General features: G+C 31.2%; 3 protein-coding genes across 9 annotated transcripts; 2 read left to right on the top strand and 1 right to left on the bottom strand.

Annotated features, from left to right (window-relative positions):
* Window positions 1–388: 388 nt before the first annotated feature.
* Window positions 389–5,116, bottom strand: LOC129300296 (uncharacterized). 4 transcript variants are annotated; one of them, XM_054938861.1, is made up of 8 exons: window positions 4,861–5,000; window positions 4,562–4,730; window positions 3,600–4,208; window positions 2,524–2,711; window positions 1,815–2,053; window positions 1,480–1,679; window positions 897–1,022; window positions 389–804 (listed from the first exon to the last, which is right to left on the bottom strand). In XM_054938861.1, the coding sequence occupies exons 2-8, from the start codon at window positions 4,577–4,579 to the stop codon at window positions 706–708; spliced, it is 1,479 nt and encodes a 492-aa protein (XP_054794836.1). In that variant the 5' UTR covers window positions 4,580–4,730; window positions 4,861–5,000; the 3' UTR covers window positions 389–705. The 4 variants fall into 4 exon arrangements, with proteins under 4 accessions (XP_054794836.1, XP_054794838.1, XP_054794837.1 ...); XM_054938863.1 differs by having other exon boundaries at window positions 4,562–4,727; window positions 4,861–4,991; XM_054938862.1 differs by having other exon boundaries at window positions 4,562–4,744; window positions 4,861–4,976.
* A 7,326-nt stretch (window positions 5,117–12,442) lies between these two features.
* Window positions 12,443–14,721, top strand: LOC129300299 (uncharacterized). Its single transcript, XM_054938869.1, has 3 exons — window positions 12,443–12,704; window positions 12,790–12,878; window positions 14,186–14,721. Exons 1-3 carry the CDS (start codon window positions 12,545–12,547, stop codon window positions 14,318–14,320), a joined length of 384 nt encoding a protein of 127 aa, XP_054794844.1. The 5' UTR covers window positions 12,443–12,544; the 3' UTR covers window positions 14,321–14,721.
* Window positions 14,722–21,645: 6,924 nt separating this feature from the next.
* LOC129300298 (probable serine/threonine-protein kinase WNK7) lies at window positions 21,646–25,433 on the top strand. Of its 4 annotated transcripts, none has more exons than XM_054938867.1 (7): window positions 21,646–21,769; window positions 22,086–22,225; window positions 22,602–22,829; window positions 22,924–23,144; window positions 23,366–23,523; window positions 23,622–24,054; window positions 24,497–25,433. In XM_054938867.1, the coding sequence occupies exons 2-7, from the start codon at window positions 22,152–22,154 to the stop codon at window positions 25,267–25,269; spliced, it is 1,887 nt and encodes a 628-aa protein (XP_054794842.1). In that variant the 5' UTR covers window positions 21,646–21,769; window positions 22,086–22,151; the 3' UTR covers window positions 25,270–25,433. The 4 variants fall into 4 exon arrangements, with proteins under 4 accessions (XP_054794842.1, XP_054794840.1, XP_054794839.1 ...); XM_054938865.1 differs by adding an exon at window positions 22,487–22,524 and having other exon boundaries at window positions 21,708–22,225; window positions 22,933–23,144; XM_054938864.1 differs by adding an exon at window positions 22,487–22,524 and having other exon boundaries at window positions 21,708–22,225.
* Window positions 25,434–25,823: the final 390 nt, after the last annotated feature.

The raw sequence follows: 25,823 nt of genomic DNA, 5'->3' as shown, positions 1-25,823 counted from the left end.
CGTTTATTTAGAATGAATGCTTAGAAAGGCAACTATTATTGAAAAGTGGCATCCTTCACTGTAGGAAATTATGATCATCCTCCACATAACCCATCCAATCTTTATATCAAGAGTCACCGAGTTTTAAAACCCTTTGAAGAGATCAGGGGTTTAATCATGCATGATTGAAAGATAATCTATAACTATGTCAGTAGAAATGTAAATGACTGCAAATTGGTTGGCAAAAGAACCTCATAATATGACCGCTGGGAGATTATCATGAGAGAACCTCCTCCACAGTGCAGGAAAACTCATGAGGATTGATTTGACTTTGACCAGAGATATGATGATCCACATTTTTGTTCGTAAAAAAATTATGCGAATCAGGTGAGTTATCATAACATGCCTCTAAATTTAAAATTTAAGAACGCTTACATATATCCATAGTTTTATTTGTTTGAAAAAATACACATGGCTCTGGTGAAAATGCACAGGCGACCAGGCTTTACAGTTTTCATTAGCATATCGTGCTTTCGTGCTTGTAAAGAAAATGGTAACAAAATTACATTATACATACACGTATACGTGCGTATTATATATCACGCCAACAAAATTTCTCAAAACTGTAGAGAAATCTGTGGATCACATTTCCAAACAACGAGCTATCATAGGTTAACGTGTGATCATTCAGTTTAGCTCTTGCTAAAAGAAATCATAGGGTCCAGCTTACCGGTCTTCCCTTCGAACAGCGTTCGGATCAGACATCATGTCCATCATCATTTTCTCAGGTGAATCGTCCCAGCTCGCAAATGTCTTCAAGTCAACCTGCAAAAGCGCATCATAACATAATTTTCCTGCTTTCTATTTATTCATCATATCTTAATTGAAAAAAACAAAAGTTGGATCAGCTATGTTACTTTTCGTCTTTGCTCAGTGAAAAGTTCTTCTCTCTTCTTATAGGAATCTTGCACCTTCTTTGCCGCATGCCCTCCAAGTCCCCAAACTTCAACTTCTGAAACCAAGCCTTCGACAGCCAGAAAACCCTGAAAATGGAACATATAATAAGTCGACAAATAACAGCTCAGGAAGCTAGAGTCACTAGACAAGTAAAGTTAGCTGTTGCTCAGTAGGACAATAGCCATAGTGCTTTAGCAATCTCGGTCCACGTTGTTCTAACTTCCAATAACTCTTAAAATCTTTCACCATCACCTTCTTTTTAGAAATTTTACCATACGGATTACGGTATTTTTTTTTTTTAAGTGAAAAAAAAATGATTTCATTCAAAAGAATCAACTATACATCGGAACAATCTGGTACACAAAAACCCCCAGATTCGAAAGAGAAAGAACCATTGATCTAGAAAATTAAAGTATATTTAACAAGACATGTTACCATATGAGACAACATGCATGATAAGCAACTTCTGATCAATATATTTAATTACTGTTCAGTTACAAGCTCAACATCAACACTTTAGTCCTCTCAGACAAAGAATTATACCTGGTCTGGAAGGAGAGGACCAGGCTGGTAAGTTTTGTCAATAGCATGATGACGAACAGTCACTCTCGCAAAATCTTCATCGATAAATATTCGCTCATTTCCTATAGTTCCTCCAAATGCAATTCCCACAGGTTTTGGATGAGGCTCGTATGCTCTACCAGAAGGGTGCAAGTGACTATAAACAAAATTCTTTTCCTTACCTGTCAATAACAAACAAATGTTGGATAGTGGCCAAAAAAGTAGTCAAAAGAAAAAAACAAATAACCCCAACCCAGAAATCCCACTCCCCAATAAACAGGAAAATAAAAGAGCCACTTTCAGCCTCTACTACCAACCAGAAGGTGGGAATACATGGAAAACTGGACTTATAGCATATAAACATCCTGAGCTTCCATAGAACAGATCCTTATTTTCAAAACCCTGATTTGTAAGTGCACCTATAACCCATTTCCTAACAATGGAGCTTCCTTCATGGGATTGTCCTGAACTTGCTGCAACCAAAATTAGCAATGGACCTTTGTAACCTTCAACATGAGACCAAAATCTGTTTAGGCCTTTCCCATGAGCAGATGACCTATAACATATTATATATTCGATGTCAAAGCATATCTTTTTTTCCAAATGCAAGTCTCAGTAGAAAAAAGCTTACAAGAGTGCAAGACTAACCTTCTATTTGGAATGGGAAGAAAATAGAAAGGAGAGAAAAGTAAAAGAAAAAGACATTTTCCTCTCCTCTGCATAAAGTTTTCCCTCCTCGAAAGAGAAATTAGGGGAAAACATAGTTGAAAAATGTCTTTTTCCACTATTTTCTCTCCTCCCTATTTTCTTTCCATTCCAAACAAAGCATAAGAGTCTATAGGTAACAAAATCAGACACAAAGCGGAGAAGCACAATGTTGTGAATCAGTAGCACGAAATGAGGTACTCATACCCAAGTTTAGCAATGCCAAGCACTGACCAAGAATTTGTTCATTACAGCAGGCGTCCTATATTGTTAATGCATAAGTGAGGGATCAAGCCATGTTTAAGATTCAGAGATACAAACCTATAAAGTAGTCTTTCATCCATTCCATCTTCACTTCTTGAAAAACACACTCCTGAGATCTCCTCATTTATTGTACTTCTTTGTGTAAGACCAATTGCCCATGCCCTTCCGCGGGTTAAAATGTTATTATCACATTCTGTTGTCAATGAAACATCCCCAACTGAGGAATTAGAGGGCACCGATTCATCCTGCCATTGATCAGGAAATTATTCCATCTAAAGACACCTTATAGCCAGAGGCAATAGATTTTTTTGTCCTATAATAACCATGTCAAAAGCAGAGACTATATTATTGAATCTAAAACGGTTTGGAAAAGAGGGTTAACTCAATGAGTGTAACAGCAGGCAAAGCATATTGTTACAGTTCATGCAATAGTTCATAGCAAATGTTTCAACCAATTAATGCTTTGACATAAACTTAGTTGAAAGTGCTCCACAAGTGATGCTATACCATATACTATAGCGTAAATGTTAAGGGCGAAAGGTCTTCAAGACAATTATCATTCCCTATTTCCCTAGCAGCAGCAGCCTAAGAAAAATGTAAAGAGCTAACCACAGTGATTGACATTCTTCTATGATTTTAGAGAAAAACATTTCAATTATTTGAATATTATCAAATGCTACAATAATAAACTCAATGACAGAATAAAACAACTTCAAGGTAGCTGTTTAACCACCAACTTATATAATGACCCAAACTTAACATCTCAATTTGACAGAGGAAAACCTATTTTTAATGGAAACAAAAAATACAAATATGACCAATTGAGTTACTGTATTCTTGAAAAGGATGTAAGGAAGCAGTTGCATCTCACTCAAGAAGGTCAACAAGAAGGCAAGGTAGAAGACACGAAAAATAGGGCTGACATGAATTAGTGGCATGCATTAATTTAAATCTAATTTCAACTAATTAGCAATCAGGGCAGGCAGTTTTGAATCGATTTATAACAAGCACAGACTACTAGGTAGCTAAACATGTACATAAAGTGTTTAATCCTTGGCATGCATGGAAATTATGTTGACCAGGTGTCACAAAAATAAAGATGGCAAATAGTTCAACTTGAATGCAGGAATTACCCCTGCAGTGGCTTGATTTTGCAGTCTTGCATGAAAAAACTGATTTAAACAATCTGAGAGGCAAGGTACTGTGCTCAAAACCCATGTAACAAACTTTCCTGCAGGAATTTGAACTTCCGAGCTTGAGAAATCACTATCCCACACATTCAAGCCACTGTCAACTTTCGCACATGATGTAATGGCTGATAGTACCAGATGATTCAAATCTGGTGGGCTATGACTTACTTTGCATTCGGATTGTTTCAAACTTCCACAGTCCCATGACATAGACCAACACATGAGGAGAAGCAAAATTACATCACTGGGAATAAGGAACCCATTTATCTTCCAATCAGCATCGTCAAATTCAATCTCCAAATTGATAGGCATATTGGCTCTTCCTATTGTTAAACGCAATACTCTGAGAAGCATATTCAGTGACACAGACGCAGACATCCTTGCACAGCAATTATTATAACCTCTCACAAATTCAACCCAAGTTATTTGCCCTTTCGCAGGCGTAAAAAATTGATCAACTATGGATGGGCCCAAGTGATCTAACAGTACCGGGAACAACTTGGGAATGTTGCTGGCATCACTTTGACCTTTGTAAGCTAAACTAAAGCATTGCTGAAATCAATATGTTCACATGTTAGAAATCAGAGAGAAGAAGATAAAACAAAATGAATATAAGAATTGCGGTGAACATATTAGGGCTTTATGAAAGAAAAATAGCAAGTGACCTCAAAGCCTTTTCTCTTGGATTTTGGACAGTCACGAAAGTTTTGAACATTTATTATTCTTCATCTTTCTACATGATATCCAATTAAACTAAAATTCAATTCGATCACGAGTAACTCACGATGTTAAACCACGTAGAAATTGAGTTTACAGGTGGCTAAGATTAAAAGCTTAAAATGCATTAGGCCAAAGTATAATTCCCCCACCGATAAAACCATAAGTGAATGCAACAAAAAGCAGACCTCATGTCTTCTACGCATACTTGCAAATCGAAGAGTAATGAGTAATTATCCTCAGCATTTTATGGAGTATTCAATCACTAAGATCTTCCCATGATATCGCAAGCAAAGGTGCTCTCAAGTTTTTGTTTTCCTTCATCTGTTGGGAATGCCAGCTTGATTTAACTGTCTTCTAAGAAACCAAGACTTAACATTTTAATGATCAGTTACAGTGACTTTCTTTCATCAGAATTGGGTAAATCCGTACTTCCAAAATGAATAATAATACATAAAATCGAGAGTTTAGTAATGTTTTTCAGTACCTGTAAATTTTCACGGGGAACGGCATTTGTTTCGGGATTAGCAACCTTGGAGAAAGCTCTCCGAAGCATAGGAAGAGCACCCGTGGAAGCGGCTTCGTTTTCCACATCCCGTTGTTCCGTCGAAACGTTTTGTACCGTCGAATTGGATGCCCCCATCGCTTGGCTTTATCGAATCTTCTGGCTCCTCGTCAATGAAACTCTTCGCTCTCCGCTCGTGTGCTGCCAACTTCCACTTCCAAGAAACTAGCCCCAAATACTAATCAAGCACCGAGTCGGAGTATTTTTTTTTTTTTTAATTTAATTTAAAATGACAAAAGGATCGGTAAACGATAACGTTTTATGACACGCATTTGGCTATCCAATTTTTCGGAATTTGTTAAAGGCCTAACGGGACCGAATGCCATGTTACATTTATTATTGTTATATTTTATTTTATTTTCTTAAAGACCAGATCATGTCAGATCAGCTACGTGGCGTTCTGTTGTGAGAAAGTCAATGTTCGCCTCGCCCAGCCCAGCCCAGCCAGAAAGGAATTAGGAATGTCGGGCCAGGCTAGTATTCTAGTGCTGCCCTGCCCAATTTGCCTTGCCGAACAGTATTTATATATGTATTTATAATTTTATTATTATTTACTGTATATATATCAAATATTAATATTGAAATGTGCATTTAGTCAATAAGATGGGGAGGGTTTCTAAAAAAAATCCAAATAATCCTTGATTCCTTTCATTGAAATTGTGATTTATTAAAAAATTACATATATAAGCTACCCTTACTAAAGTCCATAATGACATTTTTATTACATTTAAATCTTCATGATTTTTTTCTTTCTTTCTTTTATTTTACAAGCAAGTTTCTTTCTTTCTTTTTAGCTTTATTGCAGACTAATTAATTTATAATTGTCTTTTGTATTTTTTAGATGCTCTTCTTTTTGTGAATTTTGAGAAAATCAATTTTTTTTCCTAGATGCTCCTCTTTTTGTTACATTTGAGTCTCATTGTGTTTTTTTTTTTCCCTAATCCTCTTTTTATATTAATTAATAATTAATTTTACCAATAGATTTTTTTTCTTTTTTAACCATCGCTTGGACAAGATAGCTTAGAACATTCTTCTCAATCCAAAATGCTTGGACATCTTATGAGTAAAGTTATATAGGAGGATATAAAGTATAGCCCGTTTATATTTTGAGCCAAGTATTTGGCAGAGACTCTGCTGGTGTGCAGCCCTATTTATAACTATGCATATAGGAGTAGAAGTAAGAGTTGATATAAAAAAAAAAGAAACTAATACCAATCCAGTACTTAATATAAAATTTAGTTAATAAATTTCACTATCATTAAGAATGTTTGTTATAACCTTAAAATTGTAAAAAAAATAATTTTACCCCTTTTTATAGTTGATGATTGTAATAAATTGTTGTTTAGGAATTCAAATAATAATAATAGATGAGGGGTAGAATTTAAAAAAAAAGTATTAATTAATCTAACTTTATCTCTTTCTCAGATTAAAAAAAATTTTCAAAAATCTATATATGTAAAGTGCATGTGGTTACTGTTTATCTATAGTTACATGAACAATAACCGTTTTTTTAAAATAATTATTGTAAATTAAAATCTTATGTGGGACCCATAAAAAATAGGTGTGAGACCCAGAATAAAAAATAATATAAGACTTAATATTTTCAGTAAAGGTGAGAACTATGCTTATCATTTATTGCATGTATTTAGTATATGTATAAGATATTTAATTGTATTATAAAATATAAATTTAAATGATAAATCATAAAATAGAATGTTTTACTGCAATGAAATTACAAACTTAATTTATATAAATTATAAAAAATATGCGTATAATTTGATGGATAATATTTAATATTTCAAATATTAACTCACATGAAATAACAAAATTTGTATAACTAAAATTTAAAAGTATTTCATCTTTTTAATATATTTGAGTTAAAAAAATTTAACATAGAATAATTTTTTATTTAAATTTAAATCTGCATAAAGTAACATATCACAAGTACAAAAAAATTAATTATTTTAAAATTTTTATTTTTTTATTTTGTGCTTACCCTTCAAATGATAAAAAAATCCTTACAAATATTCAAAAAAAATATGTCAAATAAATTTTTACAATAATTATAAACAAGTAAAAACAAAATATTATCGTCCATCGTAAGGGTCAAAATCTAGTTAAGAAGTAAGATAAAAACTAAGAAGAGTTCGAATCCCAACTCTTTGGTATGGAGCAATTTAGTTAAGAGAGATTTATTATTTGTCCTCAATATCTGGGAGATATTTTCTACTGTCAGCATAGTCTACTGCCCACAATTATCACAAAAAGGTAGAAATTGATATATAAATATAAATATAATACAATTTTACGTAAAGAAAACATGACTTTTATCTCTATAGTAATATTTCAATCTTCTTACTGCTTTTAATTTGATCAATATGCAATATTAATTCTTATAATTTTAAAAATACACTTAAAAATTATGAACCAACTTATGGAATTAATTTCACTGCAACACTATTTATCCCTTTATTAACATGATAAAAATATGCTGGGAAATTGACTAAGCATGATTAAAAATAAAAGGTAAAAAGGTAAAACTTTCTTCCAGAGTGCATTTGGATACGTGAGAATTTTGATTTGAATTAAATCCTTCATTTTAGTATATTAAATTTTTTAGATTTGTATTTGATCAATGTTTTATTATGACTTCTTTATAATTTTAAATTCTCTATGAACCTTAATACTTGCAATTCTATCTACTCCAATCCTTTATTTTTTTTCACATTTTCATCATCAGTGTCTTTGTTATTATTGTTACTCCTCTCACATATCATTCTTGTTTTTCAACAATTAAGGTAAGCTTGTCACTTCCAATCTTCTATTTTTGCTTTCAATCTTAACCCATCCCTTTTTTTTTTTACCTTTAACATATGCTTGTTGTTGAATACTTTGTTTTGATGATAATAGAATTCGAAAAGAGGTTTTGTTTTGAGCAGGTTATAACATTAACCATGACAAAACCAACTCAAGATTATAAATAGGCAAGAACAAGGAAAGTTCTAGTCTTATAGGATTTTTTTTTTCATTTTCTCATAGTTCTTATTGTTAAAAACTTGTTTAAATATAAGAGCTTGCATTTGCATACATTAGCAAAATATGTTTGAGAGATAAGCCTAAGACATAGCACCGAGCAAATGGGTGATGCGCTGGCTGGCAATTTTTGTCAGTTGGATTGGCCAACTTGCTAAATAAAACAAGCTAAAAAATTTAATATAACTCATTTTTTTTGCGGGTTGGCAAGCCTGCAGGCTAACCCACAAAAATGTACCAAATTTTTTTTACAATTTAAAATTTATATAATATATATATATTTATTTATTTATTTCACACATTAAGGAAAATTAGCAATTAAAAAACGTGTAAATAAATAAAATAAATATAAAATTCAACCAAGCAAATTTATTTGGTTATATTTTTACTATTAATTATCTTCTCGCCTTAGTGTATTATCTTTCTCACTGGAAAAGAAAATTTGAATATAAACTCGTATTTTTTTTTTCAATAAATTCATATTTATGATTTTAATAAATAGTTTTTATGAGATTAATAAATAATATATATTCAAAATATTTATATAAAAATTAATAAATCATCGATTTACAACCTATAATAAAAAATTTATTTGCAAATTGTAAAAAAGATTCATATTATATTTCAAATATAAAGAACATATTTTGAAATTATAAATTATATAGTTAAAAAATATTTTTATTGTTGTAGATTTATAAAAATATATAATGTGATTAAAAATAAAAGATTATTTTTAAAAAATCATGCTAGCTTGCGAGCTAACTTGTTTAGCTTCCGGCTTAGCCCGTTTTAGCTAGCTAGTTTTGCAAGTTGGGTTAGCTCATCCTGTTTTAAAAAATAAGCTAATTTGTTCAATTCAACTCTTGAAATTTTGCGTGTTAAATGGGCCAACCCATAAGTTCAACTCATTTTTTCGGCTTTACTTAAGTGCACATATGCATACTTATAGTTTCGAACTTAGAAAATATCTTTATGCATTGCATGTTTCAACCTCATCTTGCAAATTTTAGATAAAATACCTTTATGAAACTCAAACTTGTAAATTTTAGAGACTAACTCATGAGTTTGAGATTTATAGAATATATTTTATTTTGTGATTCTCAAACACATGAGTTTCGTAAGAAAAGACATAAGTTTTAAAGCTTTAGATAATATGTTGTTTTTGGCCTACTCAAACACACGAGGTCTAGGTATGAAACACGTGAATTTTAGAGTGGCAAATAGGAGCTTGGTTAGGTGCACTTGGAGCACGCGGATTTCGGTGTGTAGTGTTAAGCATGGCTCAAAGTTAAAAAATTATTTAAATGTAATTATAATTGTTTTAATTATTTTTAAAATAGTTAAATGTGAAGCCTAAGACCTGATTGTTGAATGAGTGTCTCACTTTATTCTCTAATTTCTTATAGACATATCAAGTAAAATTAATGCTGTGGGAGATGGTTTTGTATTAGTTGGTCGAAGTTTGTTATTAACTTGTAGTTACAATATAGTTTAGACATATTGAAGTTTGTTAATTGTTGTTATGAGTTGTAATTGAAGTATTTTTTTTATTTTTAGATATTATTATAAATTTATTATGATTAACTTTTAATATTTTTTTATAAATTTTATATGATTATAAGTATTTTTATTATTTTAATTAAACTTATTATGTTAAAATGAATTGTTATCTGTCATGGAGGAAAAATGAGAAAGAAAAAAAGAAAAAAAGAAAGGTGTTGAACTATTAAGACTAGTATTCTCATTCTATGAACTAAGTTTAATTTTATTCAACTTTGGATTGTACTGATAAGATTATGAGTTACCTAATTCAATAATTTTTATAAAAAAAATTAAATTTTAAATTGAGCTGAAGTCCTATCCTATTATTCTTTTGTTCAGCCTTACTCACAAGTTGTGGATCCTACACGTGCAAGTTTCAATCATTCATCATCTTGTATCTATTTCTTGTGTGATCCATATAGCCTCCACGCGTGTTTTAGTCTTTTAAAAAAGTTTGTGCTTCTATCTTCTCAAAACACGGAAATTCTAGAGTCTATCAAGCTTAACATTCTTAGAGCCTTTTTGCGCCTTTCATTCACGCGAGGATAAACCTGAAACATTTGTGGAAAAAAGTGTTTTTGTTTAATTTGCTCATACACATGCGAAATGAAACAATCATAAACAGCTACTCGAAGCCTCTAACGACTATAATATTCCCCACATTATAAATAAAATTTTATTTAAGTGAGCGTGTTAGAGATTAATGGACTGCATTAACTGTTTTATCTATTACATTAAAGTTTTAAATAGTGGCAAAGCCGCACTGGTTTAAGGAGGTGCATCCTTTGGGAAAAAAGACTATAAGTGGGGCATATAAAATCTACAACCTTGCACCTCTTACTCTTAATATTTTACACCCTTGGAATTAAATAAAAAATATTTAAGCTTAAAAACTCATTAGATAGATAATATTTTAATGATTTAGATAACATATAAAGAGCATATTTATAATAAAAGATTATATCAATCTGCTCAAGATAATTTTTTTAAAATAAAAAATGATGATAAAACTATTTATATTATTATAATTTTAACCCTAACATAATTATTATTTTAAAAAAATATTAATTTTTTATTAAATTATTTTGCACCCATTGACTTAAGGTCTTGGCACAGGTTGAGATTGGAGACAAGTATTTCTGAGAATCAATTTAGTTTTATGCCAGGTAGATCAACTATAGAGGCGATTTATCTACTAAGGGGATTAATGAAAAAGTATCGTTGTAAAGATAAAGATCTATACATGGTTTTTATTGATTTGGAAAAAGCTTATGACCGCATACCAAGAGAAGTGCTTTGGAAAGCGTTGGAAAAAAAGGGAGTACGGATTGCTTATATTAAAGTCATACAAGATATGTATGAGGGGGTAAAAACTAGTATAAGAACGCCTAATGGTCAAACAAAAGATTTTCCTATAAAGATTGGACTACATCAGGAATCATCTTTGAGTCCTTATTTGTTCAACTTGATTTTAAATGTTTTGACGAAACATATTCAAGAGGAAATCCCGAAATGTATGCTCTTCGAGGATGATATAGTTCTTATAGCAGAGACAAGAGAAGAGGTTAATGCAAATTTGAGTTATGGAGGAGGACATTGGAGTCGAAAGGTTTTCGTCTGAGTAGAAGTAAGACGGAATATTTATATTGTAAATTTGGTAAAGGACTATTCGAAAATAATTTGGAAGTGAAATTGGGAGATCAAATTATACCTCAAGTGAAAAAGTTTAGATATTTGGGAGCCATTATTCAAAATAATGGCGAAATCAATAAAGATATTTCACATAGAATTCAAGCTGGGTGGTTTAATTGGAGAAAAGCTAAAGGAGTTATTTGTGACCGTAAGGTGCCTAATAAACTTAAAGGAAAGTTTTATCGCACTGCTATCAGACCGACAATATTATATAGTAGTGAATGCTGGGCTCTAACGGGACAGCAAGAGCATAAAGTTGGAGTAGCAGAGATGAGAATGTTACGATGGATGTGCGTACATACACGTAAAGATAAAATTCGAAATGAGCACATACGCAAAAAAGTAAGGTTGGCACCTATTGAGGAAAAAATGATAGAAAATCGGTTGAGATGGTTTGGGCATGTATAAAGAAGACCAAGGGAGGCACCAGTGAGAAGAGTGGAACATATAACTTTGAGTCCGATTAAGAGAGGTAGAGGAAGGCCTAAGAGAACATTCTTGGAAGTTGTTGAACGTGATCTCTTAATTAATAATATTTCTAAAAGCTTGATAAATGATAGAGCACAATGGCGTCTTGCAGTCTATGTAGCCGACCCCACCTAGTGGGATAAAAGCTTGTTGTTGTTGTTGTTGACTTAAGGTCTTGGCTCCATCACTAATTTTAAACTAGTTCTCTATTTTATATTATTTGGTTTAACTTGTTTGGCAAATGTGGGAGATGAATATGAAACTGGACACTTCCTCAATTTAAAAATATAAAGTATTTTTTAAGAGTTGGATGTTTAAAAATATGATGTATTTTTAATCTTTTAAAATATAATTATTTTTTTTAAAGTGTCCCTATTTAATAAATTACTTTATATTTATTTTAAGGTATTAATATAGATAAATATAAAAAGATAAAATTAATTTAAAAATAAATAATTACTTTACTGAGAGATAAAATTTAATTTATATTTTTAAACTTAGAAAGTATATGCTAACAAAGGAATTAACAGATTTAAATACCACGCGCAAATTCACTATCCTTTATTCTTTTTATACACACACACATGCAGGAATAACACTTTAGATGGATTGAACAACATAATTGAAAACAAACAAAATATAATTACAATATCTAAAACAAAAAAAATAAAATAAAATACACAACTTGACGTCATACTTTTTTTTTTTTAATAATACTGGCAAAATTCTTTTATATATATATATATAAGACAATGAGACTAGAGGGAGATTCTCGTGTAGTGCGTACGCAAGGTGGCGCGTTGTTAGTAGTTTCGGTCTCGGCACAGCACTGGGAGTCCTCCGCCACGGCATCGTTAATCTGAAAATTAAAATGCCGCCGGCAAAGAGGGGCAAGGCGAAGGTTGACAAGAGTGAACCAACTCAATCAGCAAAAGCTAACAATTGGCCATCTTGTATTCGATCCATGACTCCTTCTTCCGTTGCTATTACCATCCACGCCAAGCCAGGTTCCAAAACTGCTTCCGTAACAGGTCCTTCTTTTTTTCTTCTTCTTGTTGATATGCATGCAATTTCATGTGCTTTTGGTTTTAATTCCCAATCGTTATGAAATTGTAGATATCAGTGATGAAGCTGTAGGAGTGCAAATTGACGCACCGGCCAGGGACGGAGAAGCAAACACGGCCCTTCTCGATTACATTAGCTCCGTGAGCTCTTATTTTGTTTGTTGTTTTCTAGTTTATTGTCCCCGAGTCTGACTCAGTTTGCATCTTTAGAAAACGAAATTTTACTGGGAAGAGATGGCGAAGCCCTAATATTGAGAGAGAGCCAGAGTGAAATGTTGCATGTTCATTTGAGTTTCCAGTATCAGATGTTAAAATTTGGGGATAATTTTTTCTCTTGTTTCTAAACCTAGTTTAGGAAATCTTCTTGCGATGGTTGAAACAGGGATTAGTGCTGGAAGGATGAAAATTTTGTGCAGTCATATCGTAAATATGGGTACTCTTGAGTTTCGCACACATAGTTGATTAGATCCTACTTTGTACGGGTTTATCTAATTTTATGCCGGAATCAGTTGCGCCTCTGTGCCTGCTTGGCGCGTTGCTTCTTCCTTGGATTGTCTAGATTTGTTTTATCTGCCTTCCAATGAATTATACAACAATGAAGCCCCGTCCCATTCAATGAGCTCGGCTACCCCAATGGGTTGTATCAACAACTTATATATCATTTATCATGAGATACTTACCTTCTGGAATCATGTTTTACCAAAATGAGCTGTCTTTTATTATATGCTTTATAATCTGGCGCTGCGCGCTTGTGTTAGAGGTGTAGATGGTATACTGGTTCTCTTTAGGTTGATATTATCATCGAGATTTCATTGATATCTATTGGTAAAAGTATAGTGGGTTCGGTCACAAGGCTACGAATCAGATACAATTAAAATTGCAGAAGGAAACTGAAAAAAATCAGAGAGGAGAAGCAGACAGAGGAAGACGATTTTCACCAAAATAATGCTCTGCCTTCACACGTCTCATTCCTCCATCTATATATTGCAACCACCTTCAATGTAGGCGCTAAACCCAATATTACCATCTTTTGGCCCAATAGTTACTTCCTCATAATTCCAATCCATAAGATGATTAAGCCCATTTCTGAAATGCTTCTGCATACTTTGCCTTCAAACTGCAGAATCTTTCTGCAAGATGACAGATGGAGTTGCTGCTGATCCTTCTGGGTTTAGCTCTGTCTTTTGTTTTGTGTTAGACTTTTAGTTTCTCTTTCTCAAGCCTGAGGCTTGCATATTATTGTATGCAAAAAAGAAAAAGGAAACATATTATTAATGTAAATAGTTTTACATGGCTACCTTTTCTACTTCAGTATTGAGTCACCAATTCTGTAACCCTACTTGGTTTTCCATACAACTTATGGACATTTTTATCTGTGCTCATATTTCAGCGTAATTATTGTTGTTAACAAATTAGTCTAAATTGTAACATTCTTTGTGTGATTGCAGGTTTTAGGAGTAAAACGAAGGCAAGTATCGATAGGCACTGGTTCCAAGTCTAGAGATAAGACAGTTATTGTGGAGGATGTTACTGTTCAATATGTTTTTGACGCTCTAGATAAAGTCTCAAAGGACCAGCGGTGAGACAAATACCACGTGGCCGGAAGTGAAGCCATGTGCTGGGATCATGTGATATGTGTTGTTTCTTGATTACCATATACCACACAGCAAGAAGTAAGCCAGATTCTAGTCTCATTTGTTTTCCAGCTGAAGTATTTGCCACTGGTGCCATGGAATACAGACCCTGTCGCCGGTCTTGTTAGTTGAAAGAACGAGAGTCGAACGTGATTGTTTTCTCTCACTTTTGTAGGATTTTGATTCTGATTTGTGTTCGAAATGGTGTATCTACACTGCAAGCAAGTAGTTCCTAATGGTTTTGTAGGATGTTGATTCTCTATTTAAGTTCTTATCATTAGCTGTGAACATGTCATCGAAACAAAGGCTGTGTCGTGTCAAAATAAGAATTTTAGTCACTGATTTGAGAATTTTAGTCAGACTAACTGAGCAAATATAACCTGACCATAGGTTCGGAATAAAAAAGCCAGATATTTGATAGCCAAGACGGAAAAGCTCGGACAAGAAGAGCATTTGGAATATGCGCTGCAGAAGAGTTATGCATGGTCAACTGTAGCCAGCATTAGCTTCATTGATACCAATCCCATCCTTTACATTCTGAAAACAGAACACAGCAACAAAAAGAAAAAGAGTTCCTAAGAAACAGATAATAAATGCTTATTAAGTTATGAAGAATCCTTAAACAGAACCAATCAATTTAAACAGAGGTGTGTCAAGGATATATAGATCATATCGATATACTCTATCATATTACTCATAGGACATAAAAGAACAGTCTTGCCATGCTAGTATCAGAATATTTTGTCATGATATGAGCTCTGAAGTGTTTTTCCTTTGATGATCTTTTCGTTAGGTTTCTTGCGTGACTTTTCATTTCAGGAACCTATAGATCAATGAATTTTTTGAAGTCCATATTTAGAGCCAGAAGCTCTCGAACCCTTCTGCGTCATGTGTTGCCCAATGAGGAAAAATTGGTTTTGACTCTTTTTTTCCCCCTAAAATAACAAACACTCTAAGAACTTAAGCATATGAAATCATTAAAAAAAAAAAAAAAATCACCCATGCGTTTTGCATGACAGGTTATGGGCATTGACGCGATGGAGGGTGATGAACAGTATCGCGATCAACTGGTCTGCGAAATACATAATTAAAAACATTGAAGCAGCAGTGTGGTGAATTCTGAAAAATATGCGTTTATCAGAATTGACAGAGCCAAACCTGCATGGATTTTATATTTTTCATTTTTTATGAATCAGCATAGAAAATCTTAAATAGAAAAGAAGTCGGGAAATAACGATACTACAATTTGATGACTATCTGAGCAACACAACACGAATGGAAGCATTCAGCATGTTACAATACAAAATTAATTTCTGATTTTTTTGGCCAAGTAAAATTGATACCTGATTGGCTTGTTCAGAATGCCTACTCTGTGGATATTGAGACAGCTATCATGATAAAAAATGAATTGATTCATTAATATTTCAATAGTCATTGATAAAACACTCATGTAAGGTGTTTAATGAATGAAAGTATACTTAAAAAGATATATAATTTTTTAAAAACTGAAATACACATTTAGTTTTTTAACTTTATTCAAGACTTTATTTTGGTCCCTTATATTCATAAAGTGTATTTTTAGTTGTTAAATCTTAACATTGTTAGTTTCAATGGCAAAATTTTTTTATATTGAACATTTAAATATTGATAAAATATTTTTAAATATTAACATTAAATTTTATTTTTTAAAATAGCAATTATTAGCACAACAAATAACAATTTAAAACTAATGGTATTGGGATTAAAGGACTAAAAATATATTTTATAAAATTAAAGGACTAACTTATAACCTTATACACAATTAGAGGATCAAATATATACTTTAACTTTTTTTTTGGATGATAAAGGTTTCAATTATTTTTTTTTAATAATTGTATAGTAGTTACCCATGTACTCTATTATAAGCCAGAAGAACATGCAAATTGTAAAGCGTGCATGTGAGTGCAAGCATGGAAGGTGTAGAGGACAATACAGTAGCAAGCATTTTCAGCCAAGGGTGCCCGATTGAAGATAATATAAAAAATATTAAATATTGAGTAACTTTTTATTTTATAATTTTATAAAAATTAATAGTATTTAGAGGGTGTAGAATAAAATCGTATAGCAAGTATTAGTAAAAGGCAAAAAAAAAAAAAATCTATTCAACTAATTATTCATCTACATTAACCATTCATTATACAGTAGTAAATGTTTTGATTGATTGATGATATTAATATTGATTGTGAGAATCTATATCTTACTTGATGAACTTCCAAATTTACTACGGAAACATTTATTTTTTTAAAAAAAAGTCCTCACTTTATATCAATGTCCTTACATGGCGATCAATTGTCGTCCCTGTATGATTTTTTTAGTTCAATTGCATTCGAATAATAGTTAGTTTAGCGCAACCATGATCCGACCCAAGGGGTACAATGTTAAAAGTAGAGTTTGAAATTTGGGCCAACTTTTTTTTTTTTTTCATGTTTTATATAAGTCTAGACTTTAGACTTGAGAAATTGTTGTGAGGAAAAAAAGAAGGGTTAACAAAGCTTTTTTGAGCTTCGGATTAAAGGTCAAGCTCGAGTAAGTTCAAAAGTTCATTTTTTAAAAAACTTTATGTTTTTTTCGTTTAAAATATTCCTTCCAGAGTCTCAGCTTCAAATAGTTAAACCATAACCACCAAAGCATTGAATTATTTGAAGCCTAGTCAAACATTTAAATATTTTGTTTATATTTGGGAATGATAATTAAACCTTTAGAGATTAATTAGAATATGTTTTAGAACATTTACATGGTTGTTTATTTTTTGTCATTTGGATGTGACATTTGTATTTTAATTTTTTTGAATATTTTAAAATTAATTTAAATTTTACAAAAATAAAAAATATAAGTTTTAGGGTCAAATCATAAGCCCTCATAGTTCAATGAGCTTTTGAAATTTAAAGGAAGATGGCCTTCAAACTCAAAATCCAACGGGCTAGGTCCATAAAAGCAACGCAGCCTATTCTAAGGTCTAGCTCAAAGGTTATAGAGTGAATTTTATAATGAGTGTTTTAAATTAGAACTTACATTATCACACTAATTATGATTAATCAAGAATTAATTTAAAAAGATTATTTTATGAGAAATTAACCTAAACAAATTCTTAACATGTATTTTTACAAACAATTCAAAATAAAGGGATCCCATCTTTAAAATATTTCAAGAACTCATATAATTTAATTAAACATACACAAAAGTATGATTAAGAAATACATTTCAAGATGAGAGAAAAACCCCCTTATTTTCTCTGTGCCCTATTCCACATAATATATGTATATTTACTAATGTGACACTTGACCACTTAAATCCTTCCATGACTAATAGTAAAGGGTCAAGGTCTCAATTACATTTATCACAATGATTATCAACTAGTCATCATACTCTATATATCATCTATTCATCAAATGGCTCATTACATACATGAATTTTTTTTCATTTACATATAATTAATATCAACCACTCACCCTTGGACATCAAAACACAAAGAGAAACCATAACAATATTTCAGTTCTCAAATCATGCATGCAATGACTATTTCCATTTATACAAATATTTTTGGCCCACTAATATAAACATAAGCTCCAAATCACATACCTAAGAGCCCAAAATATATTTTCACCCAACACAAAACTCATAATACAAGTAGATCAAAAATATATTGTCTTAGTTGACAATATCATAAATTAAATACACATGTCAAACTAAAAAGAGAAAGTCCCACAAAAGTGATTATTATCACTTGGCCTAATGCTCTTTTCCTCTGTTCATTTCAAATGGGCTAGCTTCTATAATATTTTAAAAGAGAGGGGTGAGTACAACCACTCAGTAACTAATGTATATCCAGGTTATACAAATGCATGATAGTTAATAAAAAATGTAAGTGGCTAATAAATTCATTGAGATAATCATGTAAATAATCAGATCAAGATCATGCTAATCACATTAACATCTAACTCATGTAAATAATCTCAAAAATAAAGTCAAGTATAAAATTAGCACGATTGCTCACAAGTACTGAATATTCATACAAAATTGGCACAAATGGCCATATATATATATATATATATATATTATTCACATATTTACCATATGTTCTCATTTTCACAATTACAATTATATTCTCAAATATAGCTATCAATCACTCAAATTGCATGATAATAATAATATGCATAATCAATCTCTTCCTTATATTCCCTTTTATTTCCTTTGACATGAAATCCATGGGCCAATAACCGAAAGGGATTGTCCATGTGGTGAGACAACCCAAAGCCTTAATCATATTGTGAGGGGCTACCGGGCCAAGACTGCCTTGTTCAATTATGAACACATTTTTTCTAAATCACACACTATGAGGTGTCATGCTTAAGACTAACTTTACCCAAAACTTCACGTAGGCTAGTAGGGTTAAGTCTCTTAATAGGAACAATATTATAGTACCTTACAAGATAAGTAACGACTATAACCCTCAGAGTTATTAGTTAATATTCAAGTATCATATGAATTTTTCACAACCACTAGCTCCTTTACTAAGGCAAACTCTTGCCATATGATCATGCTCATGAGAAAATGTATTTCAATAACTCATATGTGTAATTCACAATTACCCACATGTTCCTCATTTTTAATGCTCAACGAGTATCAAAAATCATCATATCTCAATCATGTATTATGCATCAATTTTCATGCCACCACATAATTCACATTAGTATCCTATAAAGACTCAACATGCTCATACACAATTCATCATCATGTACAATCCATGATTTATAATTAAGAGTATGTACATCATCATCAACCCTCAATCTCATTACCCAAATCATGTCACAATTAACTTGGTCATAAATTATATGATCTCAATAAAGCCACATATGCATTACAAACAATGATTTCAAGATCTGGATATACATATATATATATATATATACATATTCATTTGTTTCACAAACACAAATAATTAATTAACACACAAATATATAAAATAAATTTCCTCCAATTACCTCAACTTTTGAGAGGTCAAAGGTTACTCTTCAAATTACAACACTTTCAAAGCTTGATTGGTGCTTAATAACAATTAATTTACATTTAAATTATATCATAATGTGTCAATAATATTATTAACACAATTTTCACTCATATTTCAACATTTAGGCATTTATTTTATTTTATTTTATTTTTTTGGATTTCAATCTTAGCCTCTTGAGTTCTAAAATTTAATTTTATATATTTAAACCTATTTACTTAATTCAGTAGTTTCATTCACAATAATTTCATTGAAATTTAACTAAAATCATCATTCAAATAATTTTCTAATATTAAAATTTTCCTTTTTATTCCAAAAATTTGCACCTAAAAATACATAAAAATTGAAAACTTAATCTCAAGCCTCGAATCATTATTCTATAACTATAATAATTTATTTTTCATTCCAAATAATCATTTAAATATCAATAAATCAATCTATATTTTTAGATTTAACTAAAAATCTATTTATAGGAATCTAGGGATAAACTCAAAGGCCTTAAATTTCAATTCTATCAATAAAATAATACTCCAAAATATTTATTATACTACCAATAATCTCAATAACCAGATTTATTTATTAAAAATTTATCTCTCTTTTAAATCATAATTTTTTAAACTTTAAAAAATATTTAAAATATTTATTTAATTTTAAAATATTAAAAATATTATATGAAGTATTCTATTATGATTTCCTATCTCCTATTTCAGCTCTGGTCACGGCGTCGCTCTTGCCACCTGTTCGCACCGAGGAAGAGGAAATGAAGATAGGAAGGGAAATGAATGATGCGTGTGTTGCTTCTTTTAGTTTTTTTTGAAAAAACTATGTGGGTCCCACAGATTTTGCTCCTTAACTTTTGTTTTGTTTTGTTTTGTTTTGTTTTTGTTTTTGTTTTTTGTTTTTATACATTACACACACTAACGCGCACACAAGGCAAATTGTCATCCGCCCCCCACCCTTCATTTTTTTAATTCATATTCCTTTTCTTTTTTTAATATTATTATTACTATTTTTATTATTTAAAAAAATTATAACTTAAAATTTATTTTTTTAAATTAAATTTAATAATAATCTTTTAATTAAAATTATTTATTTTTAAATATTCATTTAAAATTACTCATTAATCCTTGATTGATTTAATTAATTTCAGGTTAATTTTTGAGATGCTATAAATTTGACATTTATTAAGGAAACTCATATCTAAAAGTTACTTTAACAAATTATTTACAAACAAGAACTAATAATTAATTTCATTAAAAAAAGTCATGTTTCTATTTAAACAATAATTTATTTTACATTGATCTTTATTTGTAAATAATTTTTTTGAGTGATTTTTGAATGTGATGTTCCCTATGTATTAAAAAAATTGCATATAGGCCTCATGAAATAGACTTGTCTATAAACACATTCTATAAAATTTAAAAATTACAATTAAAATTTTTTAAAACTTAAGTGTAATTTAAAATTAAAATATAAAGATAATATTGTCCGTAAAAATACTAAAGTTAAAGTTGTTAAATATTGAGGCAATGATTATAAATTATTGATAAAATAATAGTAAATAATTGATATTAATCAACATTTAAGTATCATGTTAGTGTTAAGGTTTATGTCCTCTTGCATGTCACGTGTTTGAATGGACATTGAGAGGAGAGTAAACAATTAATATTAAATTTTGTTAGTAAAATGTAATCTGTTTAGCTATTAAATATATAAAATTATTGTTGTAAAATGTTGAGATGATAGTTATAAATTATTGATAAAATAGTTTTATACAATTAATGTTAAACTTATAAAATATGATCAATTTAAATATATAAATTTATAATTATAAAAAATTAAAAATATAATTATAAATTACTGATAAAATAATTATAAATTATTTAATTGATATAATATATTTTTAATAAAATATTAGTATTTTTGCATGTCAATTTCAAATCATATCTAAGTCATAAGAGTCATAAGGGACATGGCTGTCGTTATTGAATTTTTCAAAAAGTATTTGTTAATAAATCTGTTCAAGGGACTTATATGTCATTTTATCTTCATTAAATTTATTAAAAATTAAAAAAATCTGTTAAATAATCAATTATTTATCCTTTGGGGGCGTAATAAATAGCTGCGTGGGGCATTGAGAGTTGAGAGTCGAGACTTAAGGGAGGCATGCTAAAATAATGTTTTTTAGACAAATTAAAAAAGGATATTTATCGGGGGACGGGGATAAGTATAAATAGTCACCAGCTTGACGGTGTCGAGTTTCCGCCGGATTTTAGTCATAGGTAAAGAGGCGTTCCTTCCTTGTTCCAAGAGGAGGTGGTGGTGGTACGTGATTGATCCCAATTCCGATTAGGGTTCGATCTCCTCTCTATCCATTCTTTCTCTCATGTCCTTTTCTGTTTATCCTCTTGACAAACTTTCCTTTACTTTCAAGTTAATCAATTCATTGACAATTACCCTCGGCTTTTCTTTCCCCATTTTTTTCGGTGAATACAATTTTCGAGTTCAGCCGATGCAATTCTAATACACTGTCGATGTGAATTGTTCTCATTCAATCCAACCTGTTGTCACAGCAGGCCGTAATCTGCAATTATTTTCTCCAGTCCCTTTGAATGTCTCGCATTTTTTGTTTTAAATTTGATGATATATTGAACAATTTGTTTGTTATAGTTGTGCACATGTGTAGGATTAAGTCTAGCAAGGCAAAGATGAGTGTGGCGAGGGCAGGAAGCTCAGATGAGTGTACTGGGCATGCAGAGCCTCCTGATCCTGATATTCTTGAAATTGATCCAACTTGTCGATACATTAGGGTAATATATTTGTTTAATCTTTTGTGCTAGCTCTTGCTTTTGCCTTCCGCTATACTTCTTTACCCTGCCACCCTTCTTGTAGCCTTCTGATAAACTCCGGTAGAATTCCAAGAGAATGACAGGGTAATAGAGATGTGTTTGGAGTGCTTTACCTGTTTTTGTTCCTTCTCTGTTTTCTTTGAATTCTGTGAAAAAATTTACAAAGTATCCAGACTTGTTATACTTCCCCGAGACTGAAGCTGCTTTTCGCATCTGTGACAGTATAAAGATGTGATCGGCAAAGGTGCTTTCAAGACATGGTGCATATCCATTGTTTTGCTTTATTGTCACTAATTACTTATCCATTCACTGATTTCAGTAATTTGTGATTCATCAGTTATAAGGCATTTGATGAAGTCAGTGGACTTGAAGTGGCCTGGAACCAGGTTCGGATTGATGAGGTGCTACAGTCACCAGGTGACTTGGAAAGGCTCTACTCAGAAGTGCATCTCTTAAAATCATTGAAGAACAATAACATAGTAAAATTCTACAATTCCTGGATTGATAATAAGAACAAGACTGTTAACATCATCACGGAGTTGTTCTCTTCGGGTAGCCTCAGACAGTATGTTTGCTTTCATTTGTGGATCTGTTTACTCTCTTTTGGCTCTTTATAGTGAAATCATCTGTTTTTTTAGTGGACATGATGAATGATTTAGGTATCGTAGGAAGCACAAGAAGGTTGACATGAAGGCTCTTAAAGGATGGGCAAGACAGATATTAATGGGTTTAAACTACCTCCATGGTCACAACCCACCTATTATACACAGGGATCTGAAGTGTGATAATATATTTATCAATGGAAACCAAGGTGAAGTTAAAATTGGAGATCTGGGGCTGGCAACTTTCTTGGAACGGACTAATGCTGAGAGTGTGATTGGTATGTTCTTCTGTTTCTCAGCATTTTTTCCTTCTTTTTTTTTTTTTATGTTTAGTTAAAACTTAAAACAGAAAATAATTTTTTTTTTCTTAAGAAAACAACACAGTTACTTATTTTTCTTATCACACTGTTGTAAGAACTCATTGACAACTTTTCCCATGTTTATTTGTCTCACGGCTGTTCGAATGTAAACTTATTTTACATACATGGGAGTCTTGTAGGAACCCCTGAATTTATGGCACCCGAGCTGTATGATGAAAATTACAATGAATTGGCCGACATATATTCATTTGGAATGTGCATGCTTGAGTTGGTGACTTCTGAGTATCCGTATAGTGAATGCAAAAACTCAGCTCAGATATACAAGAAGGTTTCATCTGTGAGTATCATGAACTTGAAAATCAATAGTCACCTTTTTTTTAAAAAAAAAAAAATCAATTGCTAAGTACTTTTGTCATACAATACTTGATTTCCTAGGGTATAAAACCCGCTTCCCTTTCTAAAGTCAAAGATCCAGAAATGAAATTATTTATTGAGAAATGTCTAGTCCCAGCATCTCAAAGAATGTCAGCAAAGGAGCTTTTGATAGATCCTTTTCTTCAAATGAATAGTTTGGCAAGAAATCGTCGTCTATCCTTACCAGATATTGTCATCCCTAAATGTGGAGCCTTTGGAGATCGTATCCTCGTGTCAGAAGGTCCTGCTACTCAACATAACAGATCAAATTCCTTGGATCTTGATGATACTTGTGAATTACCTATGATCACTACATACGATGGTTCTGGTAACGCTTCACATTGTCAATGTGTTGAGGTACAAAAGTTGAAGAGAGGTGATATTTTCAATCTAAAAGGTGAAGAAAATGATGAGAATTCTGTGTCGATAGTTCTTCGGATAGCTGATCAAGGAGGTTAGTATGAGTGTTGTTTGGTTTATTTTTATTTTTTTTTCTAATATGAAAATTAAATTTATATGTGACATCACTTCAAGCCTTAAAGAAAGGTGGGAAGAAATTACTATCCAATCTCTAATGATGTGCATCACATAACAGCAACAACTGTGTGTCAAAAATAACTTGCCTTTATTTTCATTCCCGAAATGTTTGGACTTGTCTATAAAATGTCAAAGAAGTTTATTTTATATCTTTTTCAGCATAGGTATTCAAGGAAATATTTGTGTTAATTTGAAGTCAATTATTTGTGTTAATTTTATTCAGTAATATAAATGTGGTAATTCCTTTGACTCAAGGTTGAGCAGTTTTAAAAAAGTACTTACGAAAGTTTATTTCTAATTTTAATAACTATGCTATAATTTATTAGTAAAATGATGTATATTGTGGTGTTTCAATGCAGGGCGAGTAAGAAATATCCATTTCTTATTTTACCTAGATAGTGATACTGCTATTTCAGTTTCAAGTGAAATGGTTGAGCAACTCGAACTTCCAGATCAAAATATAAAATTCATAGCTGAGTTGATAGATTTGTTATTGATTAATTTGGTTCCAAAGTGGAAACCTTGTGTAGATATTGCTCATTTGGTTTCACGAAGTTGTAGAAAAACTATTATTGGACAAAAAGATCTGGAGCTAGCAAAACAGAAGCAGCACTCAGAAGATTCTATACAAAATATTACTGAAGAGAAAGGTATCTCATGCTCGAATCGCAGCTCTCTTGCATCAGAAAAACATTATCACTCCAACTTGAATGAAATTTCATCCTATGGCAACATTGATCACGGAAATACAATCAAAATAGATGATTTGTGTTCTGAGACTAATGATAAGAAGTTATCTTTAGTTTCGTTCTTGTCTGTGGACTCAGCATTTAATGATTTCAACTTGCCAAGAGTGCCAGGAGAGACTGAATGCTCTTTTGTATCTGTAATGGAAGCATGGCCAAATTATCATAGGAGTAAGATATCAGAATTAGGAAGTCATGATATGTTAAGCTTCCCAGCCCATTCTAGTAATGTTTCTTCTTTATCTAACGTAGAAGATGAGTTGAAAATAGAGTTAGAAGTGATTGAACAGAAATATCTAGAGACAATTAAAGAAGCATCAAAAGTAAGATCTCAAGCTATCATGGAGGTTAGAGGAAGGTTACCCCAGAAGAAGATCCAATCATAAGATAGTTTCAGCAGTAATTTAGTTAGCTTCTATTTTTTTCTCTTGGTTCATGCCTTTAAGTATAATGTGTAAATAGTGTATCTTGAATTAGAAAAAAGATTGATTTTGACTATATTTTTAGATCATCCTCTTTTATTTTAATAAATGTACTGATTACACTGATTTAATTCATTTATTTCTAATTCTTCTAAATTAGCCTACACATTTATCTGGTATAGTTTTTTACTAGTAGTTATATAGCATAGTAAAACTACTTAAATTTGGATTAGTTTGCTAAAAAAATATCCATTACAATTTAACACTATAAAAATATATTCTCTATATTCAGTGACATTTCAATATTTTCTACTCACACTTATGGGTTATATATATATATATATATATATTTTACATTGTCATCACCTTACAAGTGGAGTTTGATATGGGGTATAAGTGGATTTAAAGCTTTTTTATTTTTAAGAAAACTATTGATAATATACAAGTGGATTTAAAGCTTTTTTTTTTTTAAGAAAACTATTGATAATAGAAGCTAGTCGAGGAATCCATCCCCCCAA

This window comes from Prosopis cineraria, unplaced genomic scaffold (assembly GCF_029017545.1).
Source record: "Prosopis cineraria cultivar Desert tree isolate PC_DT_omini unplaced genomic scaffold, ASM2901754v1 PC1522, whole genome shotgun sequence".
Lineage (NCBI taxonomy): Eukaryota > Viridiplantae > Streptophyta > Magnoliopsida > Fabales > Fabaceae > Prosopis > Prosopis cineraria.
Note: the sequence above shows the minus strand (reverse complement) of the source record. Positions and strands in the feature narration are given on the sequence as shown.

Bases quoted from the DNA above. Each gene is read 5' to 3' on its own strand.
- LOC129300299 (XM_054938869.1), top strand. From the start codon at position 12,545: ATGCCGCCGGCAAAGAGGGGCAAGGCGAAGGTTGACAAGAGTGAACCA. The intron at 12,705-12,789 runs GTCCTTCTTTTT...ATGAAATTGTAG, and splicing joins CAAAACTGCTTCCGTAACAG to ATATCAGTGATGAAGCTGTA. The intron at 12,879-14,185 runs GTGAGCTCTTAT...GTGTGATTGCAG, and splicing joins TTCTCGATTACATTAGCTCC to GTTTTAGGAGTAAAACGAAG.
- LOC129300296 (XM_054938860.1), bottom strand. From the start codon at position 5,016: ATGGGGGCATCCAATTCGACGGTACAAAACGTTTCGACGGAACAACGG. The intron at 4,209-4,860 runs GTACTGAAAAAC...TATTGATTTCAG, and splicing joins TTCCCCGTGAAAATTTACAG to CAATGCTTTAGTTTAGCTTA. The intron at 2,054-2,523 runs GTTTGTATCTCT...AATATGTTATAG, and splicing joins GATGAAAGACTACTTTATAG to GTCATCTGCTCATGGGAAAG.
- LOC129300298 (XM_054938864.1), top strand. From the start codon at position 22,028: ATGTCTCGCATTTTTTGTTTTAAATTTGATGATATATTGAACAATTTG. The intron at 22,830-22,923 runs GTATGTTTGCTT...TGAATGATTTAG, and splicing joins TCTTCGGGTAGCCTCAGACA to GTATCGTAGGAAGCACAAGA. The intron at 24,055-24,496 runs GTTAGTATGAGT...GTTTCAATGCAG, and splicing joins TCGGATAGCTGATCAAGGAG to GGCGAGTAAGAAATATCCAT.